This window comes from Dipteris shenzhenensis, chromosome 5 (assembly GCF_047967505.1).
Source record: "Dipteris shenzhenensis isolate YYH24624 ecotype China chromosome 5, Dip_SZ_1.0, whole genome shotgun sequence".
NCBI classification, from domain to species: domain Eukaryota; kingdom Viridiplantae; phylum Streptophyta; class Polypodiopsida; order Gleicheniales; family Dipteridaceae; genus Dipteris; species Dipteris shenzhenensis.
The window spans coordinates 4,618,042-4,643,765 of NC_141600.1; the positions used below are offsets into that span (position 1 = coordinate 4,618,042).

Below are 25,724 nucleotides of genomic sequence, written 5' to 3' on the forward strand. Positions count from 1 at the left end.
GAAGACATGCTGCAAAAACAATTTGGCCATTTGATCTGCTGTAATTTTCTTTCTTACTGGCACAAAGTGGGCTTGTTTGCTAAACCTGCAAATTATTGTCCACAATCCATCATGTCCAGTAGGAGTACGTGGAAGATCAAACACAAAATCCATAGCTATGCTTTGCCATGGTCTATCCGGAATTGGCAAAGGGTGTAACAACCCAGGTGCCTTCTGCTTGTCAAACTTTACTTTCTGACAAACCATGCATGTTCTCACATATTCTTCCACATCTTTCCTCAAAAATGGCCAATAAAAGTATTGCTCCACTGCTGTAATTGTTGCTGTAATTCCCCTATGTCCTGCATATGGAGGAGCATGACTTTCCATTATGACTTTCTGTCGCATCTGATCAGTGACACAGAGTCGTCCATGCATCAAAATGAAACCCTCTTTCAACATATAGTGATCATGCCTTTGACCATCAGAAAGCTGTTCATAAATAGTTGAAAAATCAGCATCATTAACATACTGATCTTTCATCACATCTAACACATTGTTGTAAGCAATGCTCACTGCTGAAACACTGGGTTTCTTGGAGACTGCTTCAGGCTGTGGTTTCCTGGAAAGTGCATCAGCCACGACATTTTTGTTACCCGGCACATGTACAATTTGAAAATGAAACATTGAGAGGAAGTTAGCCCATCTCATGTGCTTTTCAGATAATTTTCTCTGCGTGAGAAAATATCTAAGTGACTGATGATCAGTTTGCACATAAAAATCAGCTCCAAGAAGGTAATGTTTCCATGTGGTCAAAGCATGTATCACTGCTAACATTTCCTTCTCGTATGTCTGCAAGTACAATTCAGCATCTTTGAGAACTCTACTCTCATATGCAACCACTCTGCCATCCTGCATCAAAGTGCCTCCTATGCTGTTCCCACATGCATCACAAGTTACAGCGAAGGGTTTTGCAAGATCTGGCAAGATAATAACGGGTTCAGAACACAATTTTTGCTTCAGCTCTTTAAAAGCTGCATTTTCCTTTGGTCCCCACCGAAACGGTACAGCTTTCTTTTGTAAAGCATGCAAGGGAGAAGCAATTTCTGCAAAGTACTTTATAAACCTCCGATAGTATGAACACAACCCAAGAAAGCTTCTGACTTCATGCAGATTTTTCAAAATTGGCCAACTCTTTATGCCTCAACTTTTGCAAGATCCATCTTGACTCCATCCTTTGACACTATATGACCGAGAAAATGAATCTCATGCATAAAGAACTCACTTTTCTTGGTGTTTATTAATAGCTTGTGTCTTTTCAACTCTTGGAACACAATAGTAAGGTGTTTCCTGTGCTCCTGTGTTCCAATAGTAAGGTGTTTCCTGTGCTCCTGCTCATTTTTAGAGAACACAATGATGTCATCGAGGAAAGTGCCCACAAACTTTCTGTATGCTCTAAAAATTCTGTCCATCATTCTATTGAAAGTGGCAGGTGCATTAGTCAAACCAAAAGGCATCACAAGGAACTCATATAAGCCAAATGAAGTGCGGAAGGCAGTCTTGTAGACATCTTCAGGCTGTATCCTTATCTGATGGTATCCACTTTTAAGGTCAATACGACTGAACATTGAGGAACCTTCCAACCGATCCAATATATCATCAATGCGTGGAATTGGAAAACCGTTCTTAATTGTGACTTTATTCAAAGCCCTATAATCAATACACATTCTCCAACTGCCATCCTTCTTTTGCACAAGCAACACAGGGGAACAGTAAGGAGAATTACTTGGCTGTATTAATTCCTTTTCCAAGAGTTCCTTCACTTGTGACATTATCTCTTCCTGTTGTGCCTTACTGACACGATAGGGAGGTATATTAGGCGGTGAGCTTCCTGGAATTATATCAATTTGATAATCCTCGGGCCTCTTGGGAGGTAATTCTTGAGGAAGTGCATCTGAGAAACAATCCTGAAAATCTGAAATAAAAGCAGCCCTTTCTCTATCTAAAGCAGAAAGAGTAGAGCCTTCCTGAACTGGTTGGCTGTCCTCTTTGACAAAAATCAAGTACGCTGAAATATGACGCTTTATTACATTGGAAATACAAGAAGCTGAAACTATTCAACTTTACATCGAGTACATGATTTTTGCCTCTATGAGTTAAAGAAATCTTCTTGTTTCTCATCTGCACATCAGCCCCCACCCTGTACATCCAAGGCATCCCAAGCAAAGCATCACACTCTGGCAAAGACATAATGTAGAAGTCCTCTGCATCCTGATATCCCTAGATATGCATCCTCAACTTGCCAATGATAGGAGTGACAGGTGTGTTGAGTTCAGGGTTGGCCATATCACACATGCCGGATGGCCCCATTTCCTCAGGCTCAATGCCAAGCCTTCCTGCCATATCAGGAGTTATGAAATTTGCCTTTGCCCCAGAATCAAAGAAAAACAAACAATTCTGATTTCTGATTTTTCCCCATGCTCTGCACATCTCAGTCTTTTTCATTTCCTCTTCATCATGTGCATGTGGCAAACTCCCAATCACATCTGGAAGAAGTCCTACGGACGGTTTAGGCTTTTTGCCCTTCCGATCAGCCTGTTTATCACCATTCTTATCATCATCTGACATGTCTCTTTTCTTGAATGGGCAATCATAAGAGCGGTGTCCCTCTCCTTTGCATATAAAACATTTGTTTTGCTCCATGAGTGACTTTTTCTCTTCATCAGATGACTTGGTACGGGGCTGTTTATTAGGCTGTCCACGCCTTTGACTAGCTTTGAATTGGGCTTTTCCTCCCTTTTGAAACGGTCGTTTGCCATAATTTTTATTTTCAGATTTGATGTCCTTATCCTGGTGTTTGGCAGCCCGTTTGTTGTCTTCTTTCTTGCTGTCCATAAAGCCCAAATTCTTCTCCTGCATCCATGCATATGCTGTCCTTGCATTCTCAATTAATTGAGTCATAGAACCCACCTTGGTTTTGATGCAATAATCACATAGCTCACTAGGCGATCCACAACAGTACCTCTCTATTTGCTCTTTCAAAGAAACATGCCTGTAAGAGCTCAATGGCAGCAAAACATCCCAAAACCTCTGGGTGTAGTCATCAAGATTCTTGCAAAGTTTGTATGACAAGTCATGTCAGTGTGAAAGTACTTCAACTTCAAAAGTTGGAGTAAGCCAAGTAGAAGAGAACACTTGCTTAAATTCCAGCCAAGTAGCAGGTGCATCTCCATGAAGCATAAGGTTGGTGTACCACTTAAGTGCATTGCCTTTCAAAAATGTGGCAACCTTCCTCATCTTGGATGCTTCTGTAAACAAACCCCCAAGAAATGCAGCAAAAAACTGTTGAAGGAATGTGAGAGCTTTGTACCTGTCCTGTACTCCATTGTATGTATCAAACTTGACATGAGAACCACCATCCTTAAATTCTTTATATACATTTGATATTGGGTGTCCCAAAGATGGCTGTATATTTGCAGCATTCCCTTCACTAGGGAGAGCCATGCTTGGCTGAACATTAGGCATGGGAGCATATGCTGTGGCTTGCATGCCTCGCTGCATTCCCACATTGTCATACATGGCTTGCTTTCTATGCCCAATTGGCGGTGAAATCAACATAGCATCAAAGATAGAATCTGTACCAAAATATTCAGGTTGCTGCCTCAAATATGGCTGAGGTGGTTGAGCCACATTTATGGACTGCACATTATTATTTTGAGGAGTAGAAATACCCAAACCAAGGCCTTGTGCTGGCTGCTCATACTGTTGCACTGGATGTACTTTTTGTACCTCTTTCTCAAGTGCTCTTTTGGGCGATTCCTCTCTCTTGGAAGTCACTTTCTGAGTCATTTTTGATGGCTGTCCCTCATGGGAAACTGATGCATGAGTGTACGGTCCGCCATGAGAAGCTGATGCATGTGTGTACTCACTCTTTCCGTGCTTGTGCTTTCTTGATTTCTTCTTCTTCTTGGCATTTGTTTGCACAATCTGAGCCAAATTTTGAGCCAGCTGAGTCAAAGCAGTCACTGCTCTTGCAAGCTGTGCATTCAACATAGTAGCATCATCTGACTCACTGCTAGAACTAGCTTCCGTTTGGCCCGATGGCTTCCCCTCTGCTTCCCCTTCGTAGTGATATGCTTTTTCCTCCGTGCGTTTGGTGGAACGGGCAGAGCTGAGCACTTCTTTTGCTGGTCGAATTTGCAAAAGTGGCTTATTCTGGACCTTTTTTCTTCTACCGCCTCCTGGGCCTCTCCTCTTGCAAAGCTACAGCTTTTTGTTGAATTTCGAGTGGTCCCATGCGCTGGTTGACTGGTTTTTCTCAGATTTGGAGGACTTTCCGGCGTTGAAACTTCTCCAAAACCTTCTCAATGCATTCCTCTTTGAAGCACGCTTCTTTTGAGCCCAAGAACTCCCACTTCTTCGCGACAGAAGTGCTTCTTTTCGCATTTTTCAGTGGAATTCTTGCTGGTCGGCTCTTGTAAATGCTCTTTCTTCATGCCTTTGCACTCCTCTTTGGCTGAGAATGCAATTGGGCATTGGCTACTATGTCCTCTTGGCCATTGAGGACTTGGTTCGAGTTTTCAGGGCTTGGTGAGTTGTGATTTTGCTACTGCAATTTCTTTTTGCCATAAGCTATTGGTTGGCCTCATGTGCCGCCTCTTTCTTGGCTCACAGGTGCGCAGGCACTGCTACATGAGTCATTCTTTGGTTGGGTACTTTGCTGATTTTATTTTGGAGCTTTGAGAAGCTTTGTGAATGCCATCTGAAAACCACTCAAAGAGAGTGCGGCTGGGGTACAGTGTGATTGCATCTGGACAGCCAATGGAATTGTACTCGGAAAAGAGAATGCCTTTGGGTTGAGCCTATGGGTTAAGTGCACTTATGTGATGGTGTTCTATGCTTGAAAGCCTTGCAAAGGCTTAGTGAATTGGGGCTGTGTGCTCAGTTGCAGGGAAGGTCTCCCAGATGCAACTTGTAATCATTTCGCTGTGAAATATAAAGAAATACCGAAAGGGGCGCCACGGTGTTTGGGGCCAATCGGGTGCACTTGTCTATGTCTGTTGAGCAGGGGCATTCTAGCCTCCATCCCTTTTTCAGTGGTTTTGTTTGTGAACAAATGGGTAAATGCCAAATGGTGATCATACAATGGTTAACGGTTGTGATATATGCTTTGTGAGCTGTAAATAAGTGCTGAAGTGATTAAAGGTTTAGTTCCACTGCCCTCTGAGTGATTAGAGGCCAGTTACATTGGTTCCATTGCCAGGATACCACACACTCTTTCTCAAGAGGTGGGCCTCGGTAGTTTGGTGGAAGGATATCTTTGCTGCACTTTTTGACAGCTGAATATTACAACCATAAACATGGTGAGTACCCATGAGCAAGAGAGCTCCACAACTCCTCAAAGGAGAAGGCAGGAAAGCCTTAATGATTCGAGGAATCCAAACGGGTGAGGAGTTATGAAGAAAAACGGAATTCAGCTGAAGGAGGCTGAAAAACCAGTCCAAAATCTCAACAAAGGGAGAAGATGAGAGAGAAAACCACACATGTGAAGTTTAGAAGGCCCAGGAAGGTCCAGGAATGGCAAAGGAGCATGTAGAAGGCACTAGAGCCACCTGGAACTCTAGGGGGGCCACTGAAGGTACATGGCCCTCTAGGGGGCCCATTAAAAATGCCACATCATCATTTCCTAACAACCACTCTTTTAATTCCTTGGAATGCCTTTGGGCCTAGGGATTAATTACGCTTATGTGCTAGGCACCATGCCGCGTTTAATTACACATTATTAAGCCCACGCTTGGACTTTTAAAACCAAAGTTGTCACGGTCTTGTAGTACATTAAAGTACTTAGAATTTCACGCCCCCGTGACATAAAGCCTCCGAGATTATTCACAAGTTGCTGGTCACGTTTATTTAAGCATTTCTCAAGCTGTTGCTCCATTTCAGAGCCCTAGACCAGCCCCTCTACTTGCTGGTTATTCATTTCAGCTTGCTAGCTCTTCATTTGCTGCGGTGAAATCTATTACCTCAGTCCTCGTGGTGAAGATTCATCAACACCCCTTGCATCTAGGGATGAGCTGCATGACAAATCATTGGCGTATCTTGGTGTGAGGTTGGTCAACAAATTGCTTCACCATCTTGACCTCACTACTTCAGCCAGGGAGACTTGGACAAGCTCAAGAATATTTATGCTACATCTCTATTTGCTATTTTACATGATCTATCCCTCTTTGAGGTGGTAGATGATGCTTAGTTCTATGTGTGTTTGGGGTGTTGGAGAACTTCGAAACAGCCCTCAAAGGTTCCCACATGCAGGCGCAATGAGCCGCCCAGCAAGTAATAGGCTGTCAAGGGCGCCTAAAGCTCCAAAAACTCCCGAATGGAGGCGGCAATGAAGGCAGGCTGTGGAGAGGAGGCTCTAGTCGGGTGCAAACTGCTAGAAAATGGAGGTAAAACAGGGCGAAATGAAGCAGGGCTAAGGCGGCTCCAAGCTGCAGGAAGAAGGCCTTAAGCAGAATTAGGGTTAGGACAAGAGTGACGAATTAGGGTTAGGGCAGCTATGGAAGGTGGCTCCGATACCATGTTAGAAACATGGTGAAGGGAGATAGAGAGAGAGAGTTAGGGTATGAGAAAATGATGCTCAAATGAAGACATGAAGAGAGGCTTTCATTCATTCATCAAGTGTGACAAGATAAGTGAAGTACAAGCCTTATATAGGCTACTCACTCACACACTAGCACCTAGTGCATATGGGATAAGTCCCCTGATGACACATGACTCACACACATAGACTAGTACTAGATCACCTAGTACTACACACCAACACTTCACGCCAACACACTCTTCGGCTATGATATCTCCAACATGCTAGAAATAGGAAAATTTTGATTGAACCACTTTTGCCTCTATGTTGCACACAATGGTCCTAGGAATTAATTGCCTAGTAATTGGCCTGCACATTCAGAGTTTCCAGGGGCCCACTAGGAATTTTACGTCCCGCTCACGTGACCACACTTCAACGCCCCAGAGACCCAAGGCAGTCACACATAAATTACAGGAGTCGCAAATCAAAATTCCGGTAAATTCACGTCCTCCTGACATCAGCCTCGGGTATAATCTATGCTTATATCTAGATGAGTCCAACAACATGCCAAAACTCATCCTCTAAAAACACAACATAGTGCAATTTCAATCTCATGATAGTCACTCCTAAGGTTGAAAACCATAAACTCCATCATGCATAACAAGAACTAGCTACTATGACATCCACTCCGACGTCATCAGCGCGCCCAACCGTAGGTGTAGACCATAGATTAAACATATGCTCTCACACATACAAATCCACACACCCACACATACTGGAGCATCCATTTATACAAAGTCTTCGTACTGAGTTTTAGTTTTGCCAGTATTTCAGGCTTCTAGGCTTTTATACTGTCAGCTCCACAATTAACCTATGACAAATGCTACATCCTATGCCAATGAATGTTCAACCATGCACACAATAGATCACCTTTGGCTCATGATATTTGAGCATACAGATTACAGCTTGTCAGACCTTGTCGAGTTTTTGGGCCTCTTCAACAGAGCATGGTATCATACTTGCACCTTCGACCCCTACTTTTAGGCGGCCTCTAATTCACTTTATCCACAAATGATTATGCTCTACGGCCCCGCATCACTAGGATGGATCCCTAGTGACGGGGTTACACACATTAGTGTCCCATAAGTCGAGACGTATGAGAGACGTAAAGACCACACCCCACTACAATACCCAAACATGGGACCAATCAAATGCATAGAATGTATACCCACCCAATAACTATTAAGGTGGATGTTGAAGAAGAGGATTAAATTGTTCTCTCTAAATTCTAAATCCAAGGCCTTGTTATCATGATAGCCCTTTTGTTTTCTCTTTTTCGAGAGCGCATTCACATAGGCTCTTTCCATCTTAGGAGATCTAAAAAAGTCATCCCCTCGATTGTCTTCTTAGTGCTAGAATCTATGTTTTTATGGGTGGAATAAACTTTGTACCAGACATGAGGAAATACGGTGTATATCATGTGTCTTTCTTGTACGTTAAATTAAATGCCCATATTGCTTATAGTGTAGCCTTGAGCCATGTTAATCAATCTACCCACGACAACCCAAATAGTGTTATGCCCTCGCTAGGTTCGTTTTAATCCCACAATGAAGTCCATGGAAATATTCTCCCATTTACTACCAAGGATGTCTAGACGATGGAAAAATCATCCAACCCTAAGGTGTTCCATCTTATTTATTTGACACTGCTGGCACTTTACCAAATAGTCTGTAATCTCAGCCTTCATCTTAGGCCAGTAAAACTCTCATAGATTTTTTGGATTCTCAGATGACCTACGATTGGAGTGTATGACATTCATATAGGATCATCCTCCTAACCTCTGTACCATTAGGTTTCCATTCCCGAACAGCAAGCCATTTCGAATGAGAGCTAACCATCAGCCACTTAAAAACACATGATCTATTTGGGCGGAGCTCCTTGTTTGGACCTGCTGCCGAGACCGACCGAAATGCTTGTCGGTTCTACATAGCCCTCTCACGAAATCATAAAGGTCGAACCCTATCTCGATAAACTCAAAGAGTTTACCTAACCAATGCGACTCAAAAGTATCGGCAATCTTATTTGAACTACCCTAATCTCCATATCAAAGTCTTGCATAAGTTCAGCCCACCGTGTCTTTCTTCCCCTCAACTCAGGCCCAAGGCAATGTTGTGGGAATCCTAAAGGGTGAGACTACTTGCCAAGAAAACTCCGAATTCTTGATTAAGAAAATTCCCTTTAGTAATAAAGATAATGTGTAAAGCATTAATATTCTGTATAGCTGAGCCTGAGGCTATACGTTAGCATAAGGGCTTGGGACATGAGAATCATCATTTGTGTTTAAATAGCGGATTATAGCCCTACGCACAAAGAAGAGCCTACTCATCTAGAGCCAATCCATGGACCTTATTGTTGCCTTTGTATCCTTGACAATGAGCTCTTGGAGCTCTAAAAGGTTGGTTGTCAATGGTGATATGGGACATACAGGTCTGCTATGTTGGAGCTAGAGCTATGTGATTGGTGGTGAGCTCTTCTATCGGGTCAGTATTGAGCCTCAATGGTCATCTAATGGAGCCTTGTTCGATGTTGAACCCAATTGAAGAGCTTTTTCATAGCTATTGTGGTACAATTTTTAATAGAGAGCTTTTGCAGCCATGGATAGTTACATGTTGATTTCTATTTGAACACAAGGAGTTGTTTCATAAATACCATATTGCAATTTTTAATAAAGCAAGCTTTGGTAGCCATACGATAACTATATGTTGATTTATATAATATTCAACTAAACTAGAACTTAAAGGGAAATTTTTATTTCTATGTATTGAATGGACAAATGTTGAACCATTCGAAAGGAGATGAATGAGCTTTAGTCCTTCTCTACTAAACACAAGTGCCACGTAACCCCCCTTTATGCATATAGGCTTTTTCTTTAAATGGAAAAAAAGACATGCATAGAGAGAGATGTACAAAGCGAAGATGTGTATGTACGCGACCTAAATGCATGCGCGCGCGTGCTTGTGTGTGTGTGTGTGTGTGTGTGTGTGTGTGTGTGTGTGATCACCTCTTGGACACTGACCAGCTGCACGGTTTGGAGATCCTTGGCAGTCGCAGCATGATTGCTCAAGCATATGCTGATGATTCATTCTTTACTCCAAAAAATAATCGGGCTGATCTGTCCATGATCATGCATGCTCTTTCTACATATGGTTTGGCTGCTGGCCTTCGGGTAAATTTTCAAAAATCAAAATTGTTGCCTTTACATGCACAGGACTGGCACAACCTTTTGTGGCCTGGGGAAATTGTCCCTGCTTCTCAATTCATTCGACATCTTGGTTATCCTTTAGGCTGGGGACTCACCCGTTCACAACAAACTGATTGGGTGCTAGTAAAGTTGAGGGCAAAACTTGAATACTGGAAGCTTGCAACTTGGCCATTACATGTTCGTCTGCGAATTACACAATCCATTTTGATAGCATACATACAATTTTATCTGCCTCTTACTATGTTCACTAAGGCAGATTTGGTTTCATTTATGTCAGCTATCATGGAAATTTTCTGGCGTTCAAAACATGGCAAGAAAAGTCTCAGATTACTCTCCATGCATCGTCTCTGTTCTCCAAAGATGCACGGGGGTCTGAACATTCTAAATATTCAAATGCATTTACTTGCTCATAGGGGGAAAATGATGATGCAGTTTCTACAAGGAGATCAGCCTTGGGCTTTTATGATTCGCTCTCTCTTATTACATCTTCATACATCTGCTTTTGGGAATTGGCAGCCTACTCAGTGGGAATTTTTATTTGGCTCTATCCAAGGCAAGATCAGAGGATGCCCTTTTGTCTCTTCTCTGCTTCTTGATTGGAAACACATTCTTTTCCACTTGGAATGGAAAGGCAGGGACTCTCTCTCGGGCAACTCTTTGAGGGAAGAGAATCTCTTTTGGTCTAAGGTATTCCATCCACCTTTGGCCATCCAAGAACCTCGACGTTCATATTTTCTCTCCTTCAAAGGCATTTCATCTGTGGCAGATGTACTTCAAGATGATGGCACAATTCTATCCTTTTCTTTGGCTGCTCGCAAATATGGCTTGGGAGCTCATTATCGTCCTTTATGGCATAAAATTTCAGCAATGCTCCAACCGTACTTGCCGGTACCTCATTTAGAAATTCAGCATCGGCTTGAGGATTGGATTTTACGCTCTCCTTCCTCATATGTCCGTCCTTTGAAGCTTTCACATATCACAGTGTCATCATTGTATAGAGTGTTATTACCTCCACCTTGGATTTCCAACAGAGCAAATACTGTTTGGCATATGGATCGTCCAATGAAGTGGTGGAGAAAAAGGCTGCGTCTCCTTTGGCATTACAAAGTCCCTCTTCGACAACAGCTTTTCCTATGGCGAGTTCTCCTTGGCATTTTTCCATCCGGACAGTTACTCGCACACAGACATATTGCTTCGGCAGTTTGTCACAGATGCTCGCACTCTACTGAATCAGTGATCCACATCTTTTGGTCCTGTCCAAATACTTCTGATCTCATTGCTCTCATCAGACAGAGGCTTCGACAGCGATTTCCTACTGTTACTTTTGGCAGATTTTTCTGGTTGTTTGGATTTCATCCCCAGAGACAGGGTTTTGATTTATTTTTCGTATGGGTGCGATATTGGACCCTATGGACTTTATGGATGGATAGAAATCATAGAGTCTTTGGTGATCCACTCTTTTCATCCTTCCTTTTTTTCAAACGATCTCTGCAACAATCATTCTACGATTGTTTTCAGACTCGTTTGATTGATCAGGATGTGTATACAGCCTATACTGAGATCTTTTCTTGAGTAGTAGCTACTTCGCTTTTGAAGCAGCTATGAATGTAATTATTCTATAGAAATAAAGATTTCTTCTCACAAAAAAAAGTGTGTGTGTGTGTGAGAGAGAGAGAGAGAGAGAGAGAGAGAGCAAGCCACACAACCCTGCATACAATCGTCTCAAAACTTCCCACCATGTAGCTTAGCAGCATCACAGATTTCTGGCTCAGCAAAATATAAAATCAGATTTCACATGGAAATAGAGGAGGAACCAAAGTCAATCGAAGGAATTACCTTCCCTTTACTCTCTCTTGACACACAACCTTCAAAAGGTGGAAATCTCTCTTCCACCATCTTTGCCAAGATTTTCTGAACCCCAACAGATGATAAGGTTGATGAACGCTGCTGTTTTAAATAAATCATGTCTTTGCCTCCAATCTTCACCCCAACAATGATATGAGTCCCGTACTTCTCCACGAAGCTAGCAGAAGAAGACGGCAAATTAAGATCAGCAAATGGGAAACTGTGCATATAAAAGCCAACAGTTACAGAAAAATAAATCGTCTTTAGAAACATTGCTTTCCCTCATCCACTCTCAAAGGACAAAGATGTCCAACAAAGCTATGGACAATTAATCACATTGTACATCAAACTTCGTTAACACAATTATATAAGGAACTATGCTTCATCTCCAAATACAAAGACTGAAGTTATCGGCTATTGGTATTGTTCCATAGTGTTGATTGCTATTTTATAGGACTATAACATAGAACAACTAAGCCCTGGCCAAAACTATCATAAGAGGGAAAATTTGTGTTTCGTCATGCATTAACGTGCTTCAAACTTACCATATAGTGAGAGCAAGCACTATTCTCTTTCACTCAATTACAGAAGTCATCTCATCCTAAAAGTCGATTCACTCTCTTCCATTTTCAGATCATAAAATTTGAGCTTCAAAAAGACTTTAGGATTGGTGATTTTATTAGCAAAGAAGGTCTCGAGGCGACTCCAAATATGCTTAGCTGTTGACTTGAAATCCACATGATGGATGAGAGAGTCAGCTAAGCAAAGACCAATGAGGGCAATGGCCTTAGCATTCTGCTGCTTCCAAATCTTTTGGTGTTGTTGATCAAGTAACTCAACCTGGTCACCCTCAACAACATCCCAAACTCCTTCACGCATAAGCAGCAATTGCATCTTGGTTTGCCACATGGGAAAACCTTCCCCCTTAAACTTCTCCACGAGGATAGAACTTGAAGACAAAGAAGTCATGATTGAAGAGAACTTCGTGAAGGCGGGCAGCAAGCTAAGATGAAGAACCAGCAATCTCCTTGTGTGCAACAGAACAAATATAAATGCCTAGAGATGCTCCAAATATGGACCCAGCGAATCTGAGAGCAGCAAAGATATGCCTTGAAATTTGCGAAGCAGCTCAACAGAATAGCTCCAAAGTACACCGAGATGCTGCATCAGGTGTCGAGGTGTACCAAAGCACAACAGCAGGTCCGACATGTATCAGGCGGCTCTCTAGAACAGCTCTGAATGCTGTAGCAGGCCACCACAATGAGAAACGGCTGCTGTAGGTGATCTAGAAGCCAAGAAGCAGCCCCGAGATATCTCTGTTGAAGGTGGCTATGCAGGAGCAGCTTAGAAATGCTCGAAAATCCCTTCAAAGCCTCGAATAGGTGGTTGGCTATGCTGCAGCGGCCTAGGAGCCCTAGATTGGGCAATGGAGAACTGCAAAACAGCCTAATAAACCTTACGTGCAGACGCGCCTTGCAGAAACTGTCGACCAGCAAGCAATAAAGGCCATGAATCAGCGCCCAAAGCTCCAAAAGCTCTCGAATAAGGCGGCAATGGAGGCGAGCTGTGGGCTGGCAGAGACGGATGCAAATGACTGCAAGAAAGAAGGTAGAATAGGGCGAAATGGAGCAGGACTGTGGTATTCAATTGGCCAAAACAGAGGATGACAATGCACTGGTAGTGGAGGACAGACACATGCAGAAGTTACTACAGTAGTATGCTGACATCCTTGATGACCTTCCCCAAAACCTACCTCCCAAGAGGATATGGATCATCCGTTTGTTTTTGAACCGCAGTCAAAGTCAGTAAACAAGGCACCCTATAGGCTCCCAAGGGCTGAAAGAGATGAGTAAGCACAGCAAATTAAGAGGCTTCTGGACAAAGAATTTATCATCCCGATAGTCAATTTCCATTTGCTTCACCATCTTTTGGTCAAGAAAAAAAATGATTCCTATAGGTTGTGCATCACTATAAAGAACAGATTTTGCTACACCCACAATAGATGACTTATTGGATGAATTGAAGGGTGCTAAGTTCTTTACAAAGATCGACCTAAGTTCTGCTTATCCTCAAATTAGGATGAAAGAAGGAGATGAGCCAAAGACACATTCAGTAGTTCAAGGTGATGCCCTTTGGCCTCGCAAATGCTCCAACAAGGTTCCAAGCACTAATGAATAAGACCCTAGAGCCCCAGGTCTATAGATTTGCTCTATTCTTCTTATGATATACTTATATACAACAAATCCAAAGAGGAGCACTTGTTGCATGTGACGAAGACTTTAGAAGTATTAAGGACGCACTAACTCTTTGCTAAAGCAAGCAAATGTTCACTCATGGCAAGTGTAATGGAGTACCTTGGTCATATTATCAGTAGAAGTGGAATTAGAATGGACCTGAATAAGGTCAAATGTGTAAGAGAATGGACTGAATAAGGTCAAATGGAATTAGAGTGGACCTGAATAAGGTCAAATGTGTAAGAGAATGGTCATGTCCTAAAAATACCACTCAGATAAGGGGTTTTCTTGGGCTTAATTCCTTTCTACAAAAGTTTTATCAAGCATTATGTTCGAATTCACAGCACCTCTTCCTGATCAGCTTAAAAAAGAGGCTTTTCTCGACAAAATTTGTAGAAGAGAGGTTCCAAGGGTTGAAGGATGCTGTGACATCAGCTCCTATTCCTGTGTGCCCAGATTTCTCTCAACCTTTTACCATCGAAGCTGATGCAAGTGGTAGAGGAATTGGAGTTCTGTTAAACTAAGAGCATGGTGTGATAGCTTATGAAAGTCGCAAGCTAGAAGATAAAGATCTGAACTAACCTATATACCATTTATGGGGCTCACTTTTAAGGTTGAAACAGTTCGTGGAACTCTCAAATACTTCCTCTCTCAGCGATGGATAGAACTCTCAAATACTTCCTCTCTCAGCCCAATTTATCTCCTAAACAGAAAAGGTGGCTTGCCATTGTGCAAAACTATGATTTGGCTGTTGACATTGAATAAAGAGTGGGAAAGGACAATATAGTGGTTGATTCACTTTCCAAAATATGGATTGTACCTTAATCATCTATCTCCTTAGGTTTGAATTCAAGAGGAGTGTTTGTTGGATCCTGAAGGTGCCACACTATTTCAGGACTTGCATGACCCTTACCTGTATTGACCATCCAAATTATAAGCTTCAAAAGGGACTGATATGCGCCATGCAAGGCAATGGTATCCGTTGGAGTGGGAGTCAACGGGGCTTATGTCGCGACTTTGGCAGAAATGATATCCTTGGAGCTCCCTGAATTTGCAAGGATGACGACCTCCGACCACCGCTCTGGCCGTAAAACCGAAACATTGTGGGAAACATATAAGGCTCCCCCTTTTGCTGATCTTCAATCTCTTGCATGACCACTAACATTGTCTTTGTGGGAGTTAGAGCTGTGGATGAACCACTCCAAGAAACCGCCATAGCCGTGTTTTCCTTCTGTCGTCCAGTTCTTCTTCTACTGCACATTCCTAAACTTCTTCCCACCATCGTCTGTCGTGGTGGAGTCATGGGATTTCTTGTTGTGGGCTCCTTTGGATCCTTAACCCTTGTGCATGAGCTCAAAGTCTTGGGATAGTATGCACTTTCATAATCCCGTGGCCTGAAACTTTGAACATACCACTGGATGTCTATACGCAAACCGTGAAAGAACTTACCCTTCTTTTCACGTTCCTTCCGTTGCAACTATATAGACACCTGTGTAAACCAATTGGCAAAATGTTTCATCATCTCGATGCCCCCTGGTGCATCTGGAGGAATTGACTGATCTATCCAGGTATTGTGGTGGCAAGAACCGTGCCTTGGTATTTTTCACAAACTCCATCAATCCATAATGAGATGCCTCCATGTCAGTATCATAATGATCCTTCTGCCACTTGTGCCACCAAGTGACAGCCTCGCTTGTGAGGTGCATCAATGCGAGAATACATCTCTCATTGTCTTTCGTAGGCACAATTAAGAAATAGCTCTCGTACAAGCTGAGCATAAAAATCAACACAAAGGTTCGGTCTTTTTTTTTCCCAAAAAGTAGTGCTAGTTATATTACTTGAAAGCGAGAGTACAAGAAGGCCTAAAGGCCAGCGGGCTGTAATCACAAAACGGATTCAGCCCGAGAAGTCAAAATGCTAAAGTACAAGAAGGCCTAAAGGCTAGCGGGCTGTAATCACAAAACGGATTCAGCCCGAGAAGTCAAAATGCTAAATACAAGCCTCTTAGGGCATAATCATCGGAGAGTGGACAAACAGCCACGGTGGAGGGGCGTAATGCCACTGAAGACTCTGAGTGGAGTGCTGGAAGAATAACTCCCGGTGGTCCCAGTCGCGAAGGAAACGTCGTCTCTTTTCCTTCCCTACCCGGGACTCTCCCTGAATCTGATCCCACTGACCCTTGAGCGTGTGAATGATCGTGCTCCAGATATCTGCTAGGGTCTGGGTAGTAGAGGTAGTCTGAGCTCCTACAGTCTGCGCGCATCTGGAAGTCCAAATATGCCAGCCTGCGATGCTCCCTATGATCTCCCAAACTGGGTGCCGAGGCATCACTCCTGCATCTGTCTCTGTCAGATGCCAAGGGAAGCTGTCCATGTATGCCCAAGTGGCCTGCGTGATGAAAAAGACGGGATCCTGTCTAGAGAACTCATAGGCCAAGTGATGTCCCGGCTCAGTGCTGCACCAACAAACGGCTCCCCAAGTGATCGGTCCTAGCTCGAGTGTAGCCCTAGCTAAGATCCCCATGATTCCCTTCCAAACCGTCTGCGCATGCGAGCAGCTCCAAAGGCAATGCTTCAGGGACTCCTCCTGAAAACACATCTGGCAATGCCCCTCCTGCCCCATCTGTCTCAGCCAGCTGCCAACTGGAAGCCCCTTATGTGCCACCATCCAAAGGAAGTAGGAGATCTTCCTCGGACGCCAGCTAGCCCAAAGAGTCTTCCAGAAAGTGCGAAGAAAGACCAAGGATATCCCCTGGGCATACCACCTATGTGCCTGTGTGGGTAGCTCACGCTGGAGAGCCCCAAGAGCATGCCGACCCGTGTGTGCACTGTAAGAAAAGAAGGAGGTAGGGTTCTCTGAGATCTCCGATGGTGGCCAACGCCACTTCCCTGGGTTCTGACAAGGAACGGCCCTCCCATATCCAGAGTCTCCAATCCTGGTCCTGCATAATCAGGAGGTCTATATGCCACGTCTTCCCTTGCAGCCCTACAATGCCAAGGCGCTGCCAGGGAAGCTGGGGGTCGATCACGGCCTCTCTGCTCTGTAGGCGACTGTCATCAGTGATGGAGAAGAAGTGTACCGAGGAGTCCGAGAAGAGGCCTGCCACCACCAAAGGAATGCCTCGTGGAGTGAACTGTCCTAGCCACCTCTCATCTCCTGGGAAGAGCTGTCCGATGCCTGCGGGAATCCTCCAACCTGCAGGGATGGCAGCATCAATCTCCGCTCGCCGAGCCTGGATCCCACGTGCCGTACCTACTGCTGTTGCCAGCTCGCCTGTGCTCAGCTGACTGTAGACGTCCCTCCAAACCCGGAACGAGCGCGCGGGCCCACGCGCCCAGAGCGCCCAAGGGATATGGGATCTCTCTCCAAGCTGACGACCTGTATCATCTGTCACCTGGCTGCTCCAAATCAGGGGCTGTCTGTCTGTCTCCTCTCGGCAGCTAGGGGGAGCCTGGGAAAGGATGTGTCGCAACTTCCTCCAGACCGAAATGAGGCTACGGAGGAAGGGGGAACGGGGCTGAGTCAAAGGAGCTGAAGTGAAGATCCATCGGATAGAAGGCTGCCAAACACCCCCTCTCTGGGGAGTACACGCACTGAGACCATGCTGTAGCAAGAGCTTCCACGTCTCTCCTCTTGGAGTCAGACCGCGGATGACTAGCTTGCCAAGAAGTGCCTGACTCTGCAGCTCTGGATCTATGATGCCGAGGCCGCCCTCTGCCTGGGGGAGAATGACCATCTGCCAAGCGACCCTAGCTCTGGTGGTGCCGGAACTGTCTGAACCGTCCTCAGCTGGGCTACATAAGACCTCGAGAAACACCAGCAAGAGGCCACATACCAAGCAGTGGCAAGAAGGACCTGGTTGACCACAAGGGCCCTGCCTGCCAAGGAAAGCCGAGCCGTGCTCTAGAAAGCAAGCTTCCGTCGTATGGAGGCTAGGACCGCCAAGAACTGCTGAGCCGGTGTGATGTCCAGGCCTACCTGAAATCCCAGGTAACGTGTCGTCTGTCCTCTAGGGATCCAGCGAAACCCCAAGAAAATACCCCAATGTGAGCTGGCTCCCGGATCCGTAAGAAAACCAACTGACTTATGCCAGTTGATTTTCGCTCCAGCCGCAAGGCAAAAAATCTCTAGGGACAATCTCACTCGCTCCAGTGACTCGACATCATCCTGCACACATAGGGTTGTGTCGTCTGCATACTCGGAGTCCAGCAGCTCCACATCCTCTCGAATAGGGAGACGCATCCCGCGAAGACCAGTGGTACGGACTCGAAGGAAGTGTGTCATGGCCTCCGCAAAAAATAGGAAGAGGTAAGGCGTTAATGGACAGCCCTGACACACCGAGCGCTCGAGTGTGAATCTCTCCCCCATCCTGCCGCTAATGATAACCCGACTGGAGGCCGATCTGTAAAGGCTAGCAATACCTCTGATCCACTCGTTCGAGAAATCGAACCGAGCGAGTGCACCTTCCAAGAAGGACCAGTCTACCCTGTCGTACGCCTTCTCAAAGTCGAGAAGGAGTATGGCAAGGTGTTGGCCACTGTGTTGGGCCCATTCCGTCGCCTCTGAGAAAGTGAAGATGTTGTCCAAGATGCTGCGATCTTGGACAAAACCAGTCTGGGTGTCATGAATCAAGTCGTGTAGCAGGGGGCGGATGCGACTGCTGATCATCTTGGGAGGATTTTGTAGGCGGTCGGGAGGAGGGTGATTGGGCGCCACTGTCTGATCTCCTGGCGGTCCCCCCCTTTCGGGATGAGGCTCTCTGGCATCTGCCCGCTGGAGAAGCACAAAGGTTCGGTCTTACCATCATACCAAAGAAATTTGAGCTTCTCAAGCAATGAAGGTTTGATAGCTGCGGAACTCTTTTCCTTTCCTTGAGTCCATGTGGACGCAGTAGAGAAATAAGGAGATGTCGATCTCGTTCTCCCTTCACCTCCCAAATCGTGCACTCTCTAAGCTCCTTGGCTTCTTCAACCTCGCGATCGCGCTCTTCTTTTACCTCCTAAGCTGCTCTCTTGTGCTCTTCTTTTGCCTCCAGAATTGCCCTCTTGTGCTCTACAACGAAAGCATGCGTGCAAAGACTCTCTGACTATGGTTGTTGCATCTGCATCATGGTCCGCATCATGGCTATCATGGCAAAAACTGTCATTGGGGCCTCTACAACTGCCAAAGGTACTATTGATGGTGGACAGCCACAGGAAGTAACTACTTCCTTCACACTTGGGTTGGACTTGTCTCGGGTACTCATGGTGTTCTTTTTAGACCTTGTCTATACCATCAAGCAGTGGCCATCCCTCAATTTAACCTCCTATCTCTAGAAAGAAAACATGAAACTCTAATATCAATGCAGTAGGTAAAAAGACTAACTCATACAAATACGAAGGCAAATGTTTCGGCTACCCTTTTGGAGCAGCAGTAGAGGCCACTAAGGCTCTCAATACCAGAGTCAGAGGTATCCCACGGACAGAGATCTCACTCATAGACGACGCGACCACCATTGTGGCGACCACACTGTCACGAGGACGTAAAGTAACTCAACCTTTGTGATGGTAAGACTGAACCTTTGTGCTTCTCCAGCGGGCAGATGCCAGCGGGCGACCACACTGTCTGCTAAGCGTAAAGTATCTTTGTAACTCAACCTACGCTTAACCCGAGGTTAACCATGGTTAAGCATTGTAATGGTTTGGCCGTGAGGGACTGGCTAGAGAAAGTGCACACTTCCTAGAAGTTCCTGGGGTCAAAGTCTAGCTGCACCGCTAAGTCCTAGGGGCAAGGCAAAGGCTCTAAAAGAGGGGTCTAAAAGTTGGGCCCAAGGACAACCAACATTGTCCTTGGTATGGGGGTTAGGACTTTAATGAAGGGGCAAATGACAAGAAGGAGGTGCCATTTGTCATCCATGTGTATGCATAGCCTTCCCCCACCTTCCATCTCTCTCCCCTCACTCTCCCAAAGTACTGGACGCTTTCAATTGTTTTTGTTCAGTTTTTGAGCTGTTTCAATTCTTTCAAGGCTGTTTTCAGCCGTTTTAAGCCTGTTACAACTGTTCCAAGGCTAGTACTCACTTCTAAGAAGTGCCAGAAGTCATTTTTCAACTCTCTGAAATTTTGTGTACTGGCTGTACGGAATCCGTGCGGACGTGTATAGCTGCCTCCAACAGGTGCCCGGGGTTTGTCTTTTGTTGTTCTGGACCTTTTTGCACGTGTTTCTGGCTGCGTGGTGGCTTCTGGATCTGTTCTCGCCCAGTGCAGGCTGCAAGAGGAACTTTCTCTGTTGCTTTTGGCATGATCTCTTCGGAGGACTCAAGCACAGATCCCGAGGCAATCATTTCAGGGCAAATTTGTGGACCATCTTTCCTCTTTCTTGTTCACCCTCCGCTCTCTACCTTCATTTCTCTCTTATCCTGATTGCTGGATGACACTTGCACCCTGCGGGGAGCCTAGACAAAGGATAGGTGCGAGGAAGGAGCTCGCCCCTTTGCCACAGACAGCGGGAATCGGGTCCAGGTTCTATTTTTCCTTGTTCTTTCTTGCTTTGCAACTTTTTGCACTGCATGCGTGTTGTTTGCAGTCCTTTTAAGACTCCTAGAGATTCTAGCAAGCACTTAGAGGCAAGGGTGTTCATGTGGAAGGCCTAAGGACAGTGTGGATGCATGTGAAAGCCTTGAGGCTGCCTTGAGCTTAGTTTGTCAGTGGTATGGCTGTTGTCAGTGGTATGGATGCCTGAGTATGCCTTGCCAATGGGAATTCTAGTGGTGCACTGGATTGGATGCCTTGAAGACAGGTAGAGGATTTGCAGAGAGGAACGATGCAGCATTGAATCCCTGTTGTAAAGCATTTCCATTTAGAAGCATTAAATAAATACTGTAAGGGGCACCAATGCATTTGGGGCCAGTGGGTGCACTGTGTACTATTTTCATTGAGTAGGGGCATTCTAGCCTCACCTTTGTTGTTGTTGAAGTTTGTTTCTAAGCTGTGCTAAGTGATTGAAGTGACTGGAGCTTGCATTGTGGCCATTTATGAAGTTTATGACTGAGTAGAAGAAGATCACTGCCCTTTTGTTTATCCAAGTCCAGTTTCAACACTATGGGTTCCTGATCATGCTATTGTGGGAGCATGGCGAGTGGGGAGAGACCCCAACAGAGAGGAGCCTCTTGTTATACATTTAGACACTGAGGCACGCTTGGCAGCTTTGCATCATAGATCGTCCCTACGGGATCACCCCACTAGACTCCTTTGCAGATAGAGGAGAGACGTGCTCTCTTGCAGCGTGGGATGCGGCTCGCAAGGAGGGGAAGTGGGCAGTAGTGCAGGATGGACGTCTCATCAACGGAGAGAGGCAGGCAGGCTTCTGCATGATCTTACACTCATGAGTGTCATAGAGGAGGCCAGAGCACTGAGACAGAGGGTCTATTGCTGCTTTGAGGATTTTCGCAAAGCCTTTGACACCGTTCCACAAGCACGTCTCATCAAACGATTGCAGGAGTTGGGCTATGGCCAGAAGATAGTTTGGTCTGTTATGGCACTTTACGAGAGGTTTTCCAGGCTCCAGCAGAATTCGGACGGGGGGTGGATTGATTACAAGTTCTCTTGTTATCATCACGGATGATCCACAACAAGCCATCTATTCCTCATCAACTCATTCAGGCTGAGTTCGTGGCATCTCCATTGCAGTTAGATGTGGCATTTCAGACTATCACTTATCTATACCGCGTATGAGCTTATGGCTCCTGTACTACAGGACGAACGCAAGCTACCTTGGTTGGCATTAGCACCTTCTATGGCATTAGCAACTCAGGGTGATCAAAGATGATGGTACGCACACACATGCAAATGGTTTGAGAGACTGGGTTTCCATATAATCATCTAGGAAGATCTCTTACAGTTACACACATTCAGGACCTGGTTGGCACAGACAGAGCTTCCTGTTAAGGTCAATTTCTATCAGGTCCACTGCCTCCACATTTCTGAAGAGGGTTTCGTTATTCCACCACGGTACACCCAAATTCACCTACCACACTCACTCAAGATTGCCATTGGACAATTCCGTGTGTCATCGCACTGGCTCCGTATCGAGAGTGGGCGAGCAGATGGGATCCCCAGAGAGAGTCGTATCTGCACATCATGTGATCGGCACGAGGTGGAATCAGAGCACTTTGTCTTTCGTTGCCCAATCCACTATGAGATCCGTGGATGATACCACTATCTTTTCAGAGACGGATTCGAGGGCCTCTCCAGAGACAGAATCGAGGGCCTCTTCAGAGATGCCTGGCCGCTTTCATTCACAAGGCGGTCCAACATAGAGAACGTCTCATTAGATCACAGATACAGGAGCGAGGGGCCTTATCTAGTCCATCCCAGAGTATGATCACAAAGTTCTTCCAATCGAAGCATGTTGCCCCCCCCGACCATAGATAGCAAGAGAGGTAGAGACCCCAAGATCGAGATGCGGCACAGTCGACAGAGGATAGAAGCACAAACCACACTCACCGACATTTCTTCCATTTTCACACTTGGGGTACAACTGACCTGGGTTACTGTGGCGCTCGTCAGGCGTCGGATAGTTGCCAGGAGAGCACGACGAACCACTCATCCAGATAACAGAGAGCGATCTATTACGGGCTTCTTGCCTACACTGCCTAGTCCGTCATCGAGTGTATCTTGATGTTTGATCAGACTGCATCTTCCATGGGGATGATGATGCCAGTGATGTTTATAACTAGGGCGGCATGAATGATGATATCATTGAATATGTCCACACACGCTCGTCAAGCGTCGGATAGCTGCCAGGAGGGCACGACGGACCACTTATCCAGATAGCAGAGCATGATCTATTACGGGGCTTCTTGCCTACACTGCCTAGTCCGTCATCAGGTGTATCTTGATGTTTGATCAGATTGCATCTTCCATGGGGATAATGACGCTAGTGATGTTTATAACTAGGGCGGCATGAATGATGATATCATTGACTATGTCTACACAGTTTTCTCTAGCATATGTTAGGATGCTCGCTTAGTAGCTCCACCCTTTTGCTCATTGTATCAGGTTTTCTATCAGTCTCATCGACCCATTGGTCTTTAGTAGACTTTAATAATCTTTCTTTCTTTCTTTCTTTCTCCTACTAACTGCTAACTAAACTCGAAGAATAATGCACTCAATTACAGGTCAAAACTATGGAGTGTGAGAATCCAAGGGAGGAATATAAGGGACCTCCGAAGAGGAAAATGAATAACTGAATAAATCTCGGCCCAAAGGGCTGAATACAAGTGTATACATCTGCAAGAATAAATATTGTATGAAGGTGATAAACCCGCACTGCAAGAGACTAAAGAAGTATTGTGTGGAGGGAAAGATCCCTCCATATAGAGCTATAGACTGAGGGCTGCTCTGATGCAAATCCCTTGCTGCTACTTTCTAGGCTGGACCGGGACTATGAGAACCTTATAGATGGTGCAGGGAGGCTGTCGGTCTGTTGCTGCCTCTCCCAACCGAAGCCTGCATGTGGACTGGTGTTGGCTAGAGCTGAATCAGCCTAGAATAGCGAAGTAGGTGGAAGGAGAGACCAAGGGGGCTACCTTATATAGGTCCCCAAGGCCCTCAAAAGAACCAGCCTAGGCCTGACTAGATGGCCGACCCAAGCTCGTTTATGTCCAACAAGACTGGCCAGGTTTGTCCAATCATCGACTGCCATGTAGCGGACTCCTGCCTAAATGGCCGACCCAAGTTCAGATCTGCCCTACCAGACTGGTCGAGTCCATCCAATCACCGACAGTCGTGTGGGAATCTGTCACGCGGCTGCTAACGTGGCAAGGCTGTCCGCATGCCGACGTAGCTGTTGGGTTGTACTGATGTCACGAGGGAGTGAGTTTTTAGGCTTTTATGTGGGCAGGACCGTGGGAAAAATGAGGAGGGAAAGGTCATGGGTTGCTAAGTGTGTGAGGGCCCCTAGGAATTAAGGCCTTGGGGGTGAATTTGAAGATTGGTCCAAAGTGGGGGCAAGGGACCCTTAGGATTTAAGTTGGGCCATTGGCATGGTCCCAAAAAAGTACCCAACTACAGGGGGCATGGGAGCAAATGAAAAGTAGGTTCCATGTGGCACCTACTAAAATGGCTAAGGCTACGTACATGGTTTAGGAGCTGCTGGAAGCAGCTGGAAAATAAAATCGTGTGGGCACCGACAACGTACGGGCGGTTTTCGGAGAGAGCTAGAGGCGCAGCGGATTTTCGTACGGCGATCAGGGTGAGCAGAAAATCATCACGCAGGGGTTTGCACGGATCGCAATGTTGTAGTACGGCGGAATTATTGTGAACAAAATTGCCATATGGGCTGTACGGGATTTCTAGGCTGCGTACAGAACTATCATAGGGACTTATCTACACGGGACTGCTGTGTACGGACTGCAACCTGTGTACGGCTGTACAGATTGCAAAGTAAGCTGTTGTACAGGTTCTGAAGCTGTTATACGGGCAGAGCAAGCTGTTGTATGGCCAGGATATGATCTGTACGGACTGCTACAGCTCGGGTGTGCGGGCAGCGTGAGAGTTTGTACAAGCAGATTGTCTTGGTTGCACGGACAGATGCCAGCGTGGTAGTGTGGGAGGAATGTCCTTCTGCTGGTATGCATTAGCTCGAGAATGAGCTCTGACAAGTGAATCATTCGCATGGAATCAGCTTAAAAACTGTGAATGGACAGCACAAATCCTCAAAACAAATCACTGTTTTGGAACAGCTAGCAGAGCAAAATCTGCCACATCAAATTGCCCAAGCTTGATATTGGCAACAGCTCGAAATCGTCCGACTTGTTGTGGACCAGATCACGTTGTTTTAGGTTGGACAAATTTTGCCATAAAGTGCTCCTTTTCTGGTTTGTTACACAAGCTCACGGGCATCCTTGGCAATTGAAAACTCTTCTCTATGCTTCATTGAAGACGTCTTCCTATTAGCACATAGCCCAAGTATGTCCTACATTTAGTCCTAGTCCCAGTCAACCAATTGACTCTGCAGCCATATAGTGGCCACTCTTGTGCTTCTTTCATTACCCATTTGCCAGTACTTTGAGTCCTCTCAGTTGTTGTTTGCCCCCTTATATATACCTTTGTTGTTTGCCCCCTTACATTCCATTTTCACTCCCCGCACCCAACACTAGAATTAGAGCCAGTTCTTCCTCCTATCTCCCCTCCCCCCGGGTGCACACTTGTTGTCCTTTGCTCTAGCTTCAGCTTCAGCACACGCAAGTGTTCCTGCAACTCGATCTGTTCAGCTCAGCTCAACTCGCATTTGAGCAGCTCTAGCCATGGGTTACCCCAACCACTATTGAGCAACTTAGTTATACGGTGGCTGGAGCTGTTATACATACAACTTTACAGATTGCAACGTACAGAGCTGTTGTCCGTACAACATTTACGTCGGGTGTCCGTACATCCTACTGCATCAGCCTCCGTACTACACCAATGTTCATACAATCAAAGTCCGTACACCGTACATGCATCCTCCATACAAGCGCCATACAATCTGCACCAAAGGATTGCTCAATGCATAAGACCACCTGATTCAAGGAGTAGTTGCAGCTCTTCAACGTCGCTCAGTTGTTGGGAATACTACAGCCAACAATCACCATCAAGTTGGAGCTGTCTATACAGGGGATGTCCATACAGTTGCACCCCTCCTGCAAAGTCCACGTACAAGTCTTCCTCTAACCTGATGTACTTGTCCATACAGCCCGCAAATCTATTGTACATCTACCGTGCACTGTCAATCTGTGAATCTTCCATGCATTCGCATGATCTGCGGTACATCTACCGTACAAAAGTTTTGTGACCGGCTGCTACGC

At 45.5% G+C, this 25,724-nt stretch overlaps 1 protein-coding gene across 2 annotated transcripts in view; it reads right to left on the bottom strand.

The window, feature by feature from the left end:
* LOC147901533 (MACPF domain-containing protein At4g24290-like) overlaps positions 1-25,724 on the bottom strand; it is a 74,604-nt gene that overhangs the window by 19,043 nt on the left and 29,837 nt on the right. For both annotated transcript variants that reach the window (XM_087374502.1, XM_087374501.1), the window contains one exon: positions 11,658-11,844. In XM_087374502.1, coding sequence (XP_087230628.1) covers positions 11,658-11,844 — 187 coding nt within the window. The remainder of the gene's footprint in view (positions 1-11,657; positions 11,845-25,724) is intronic.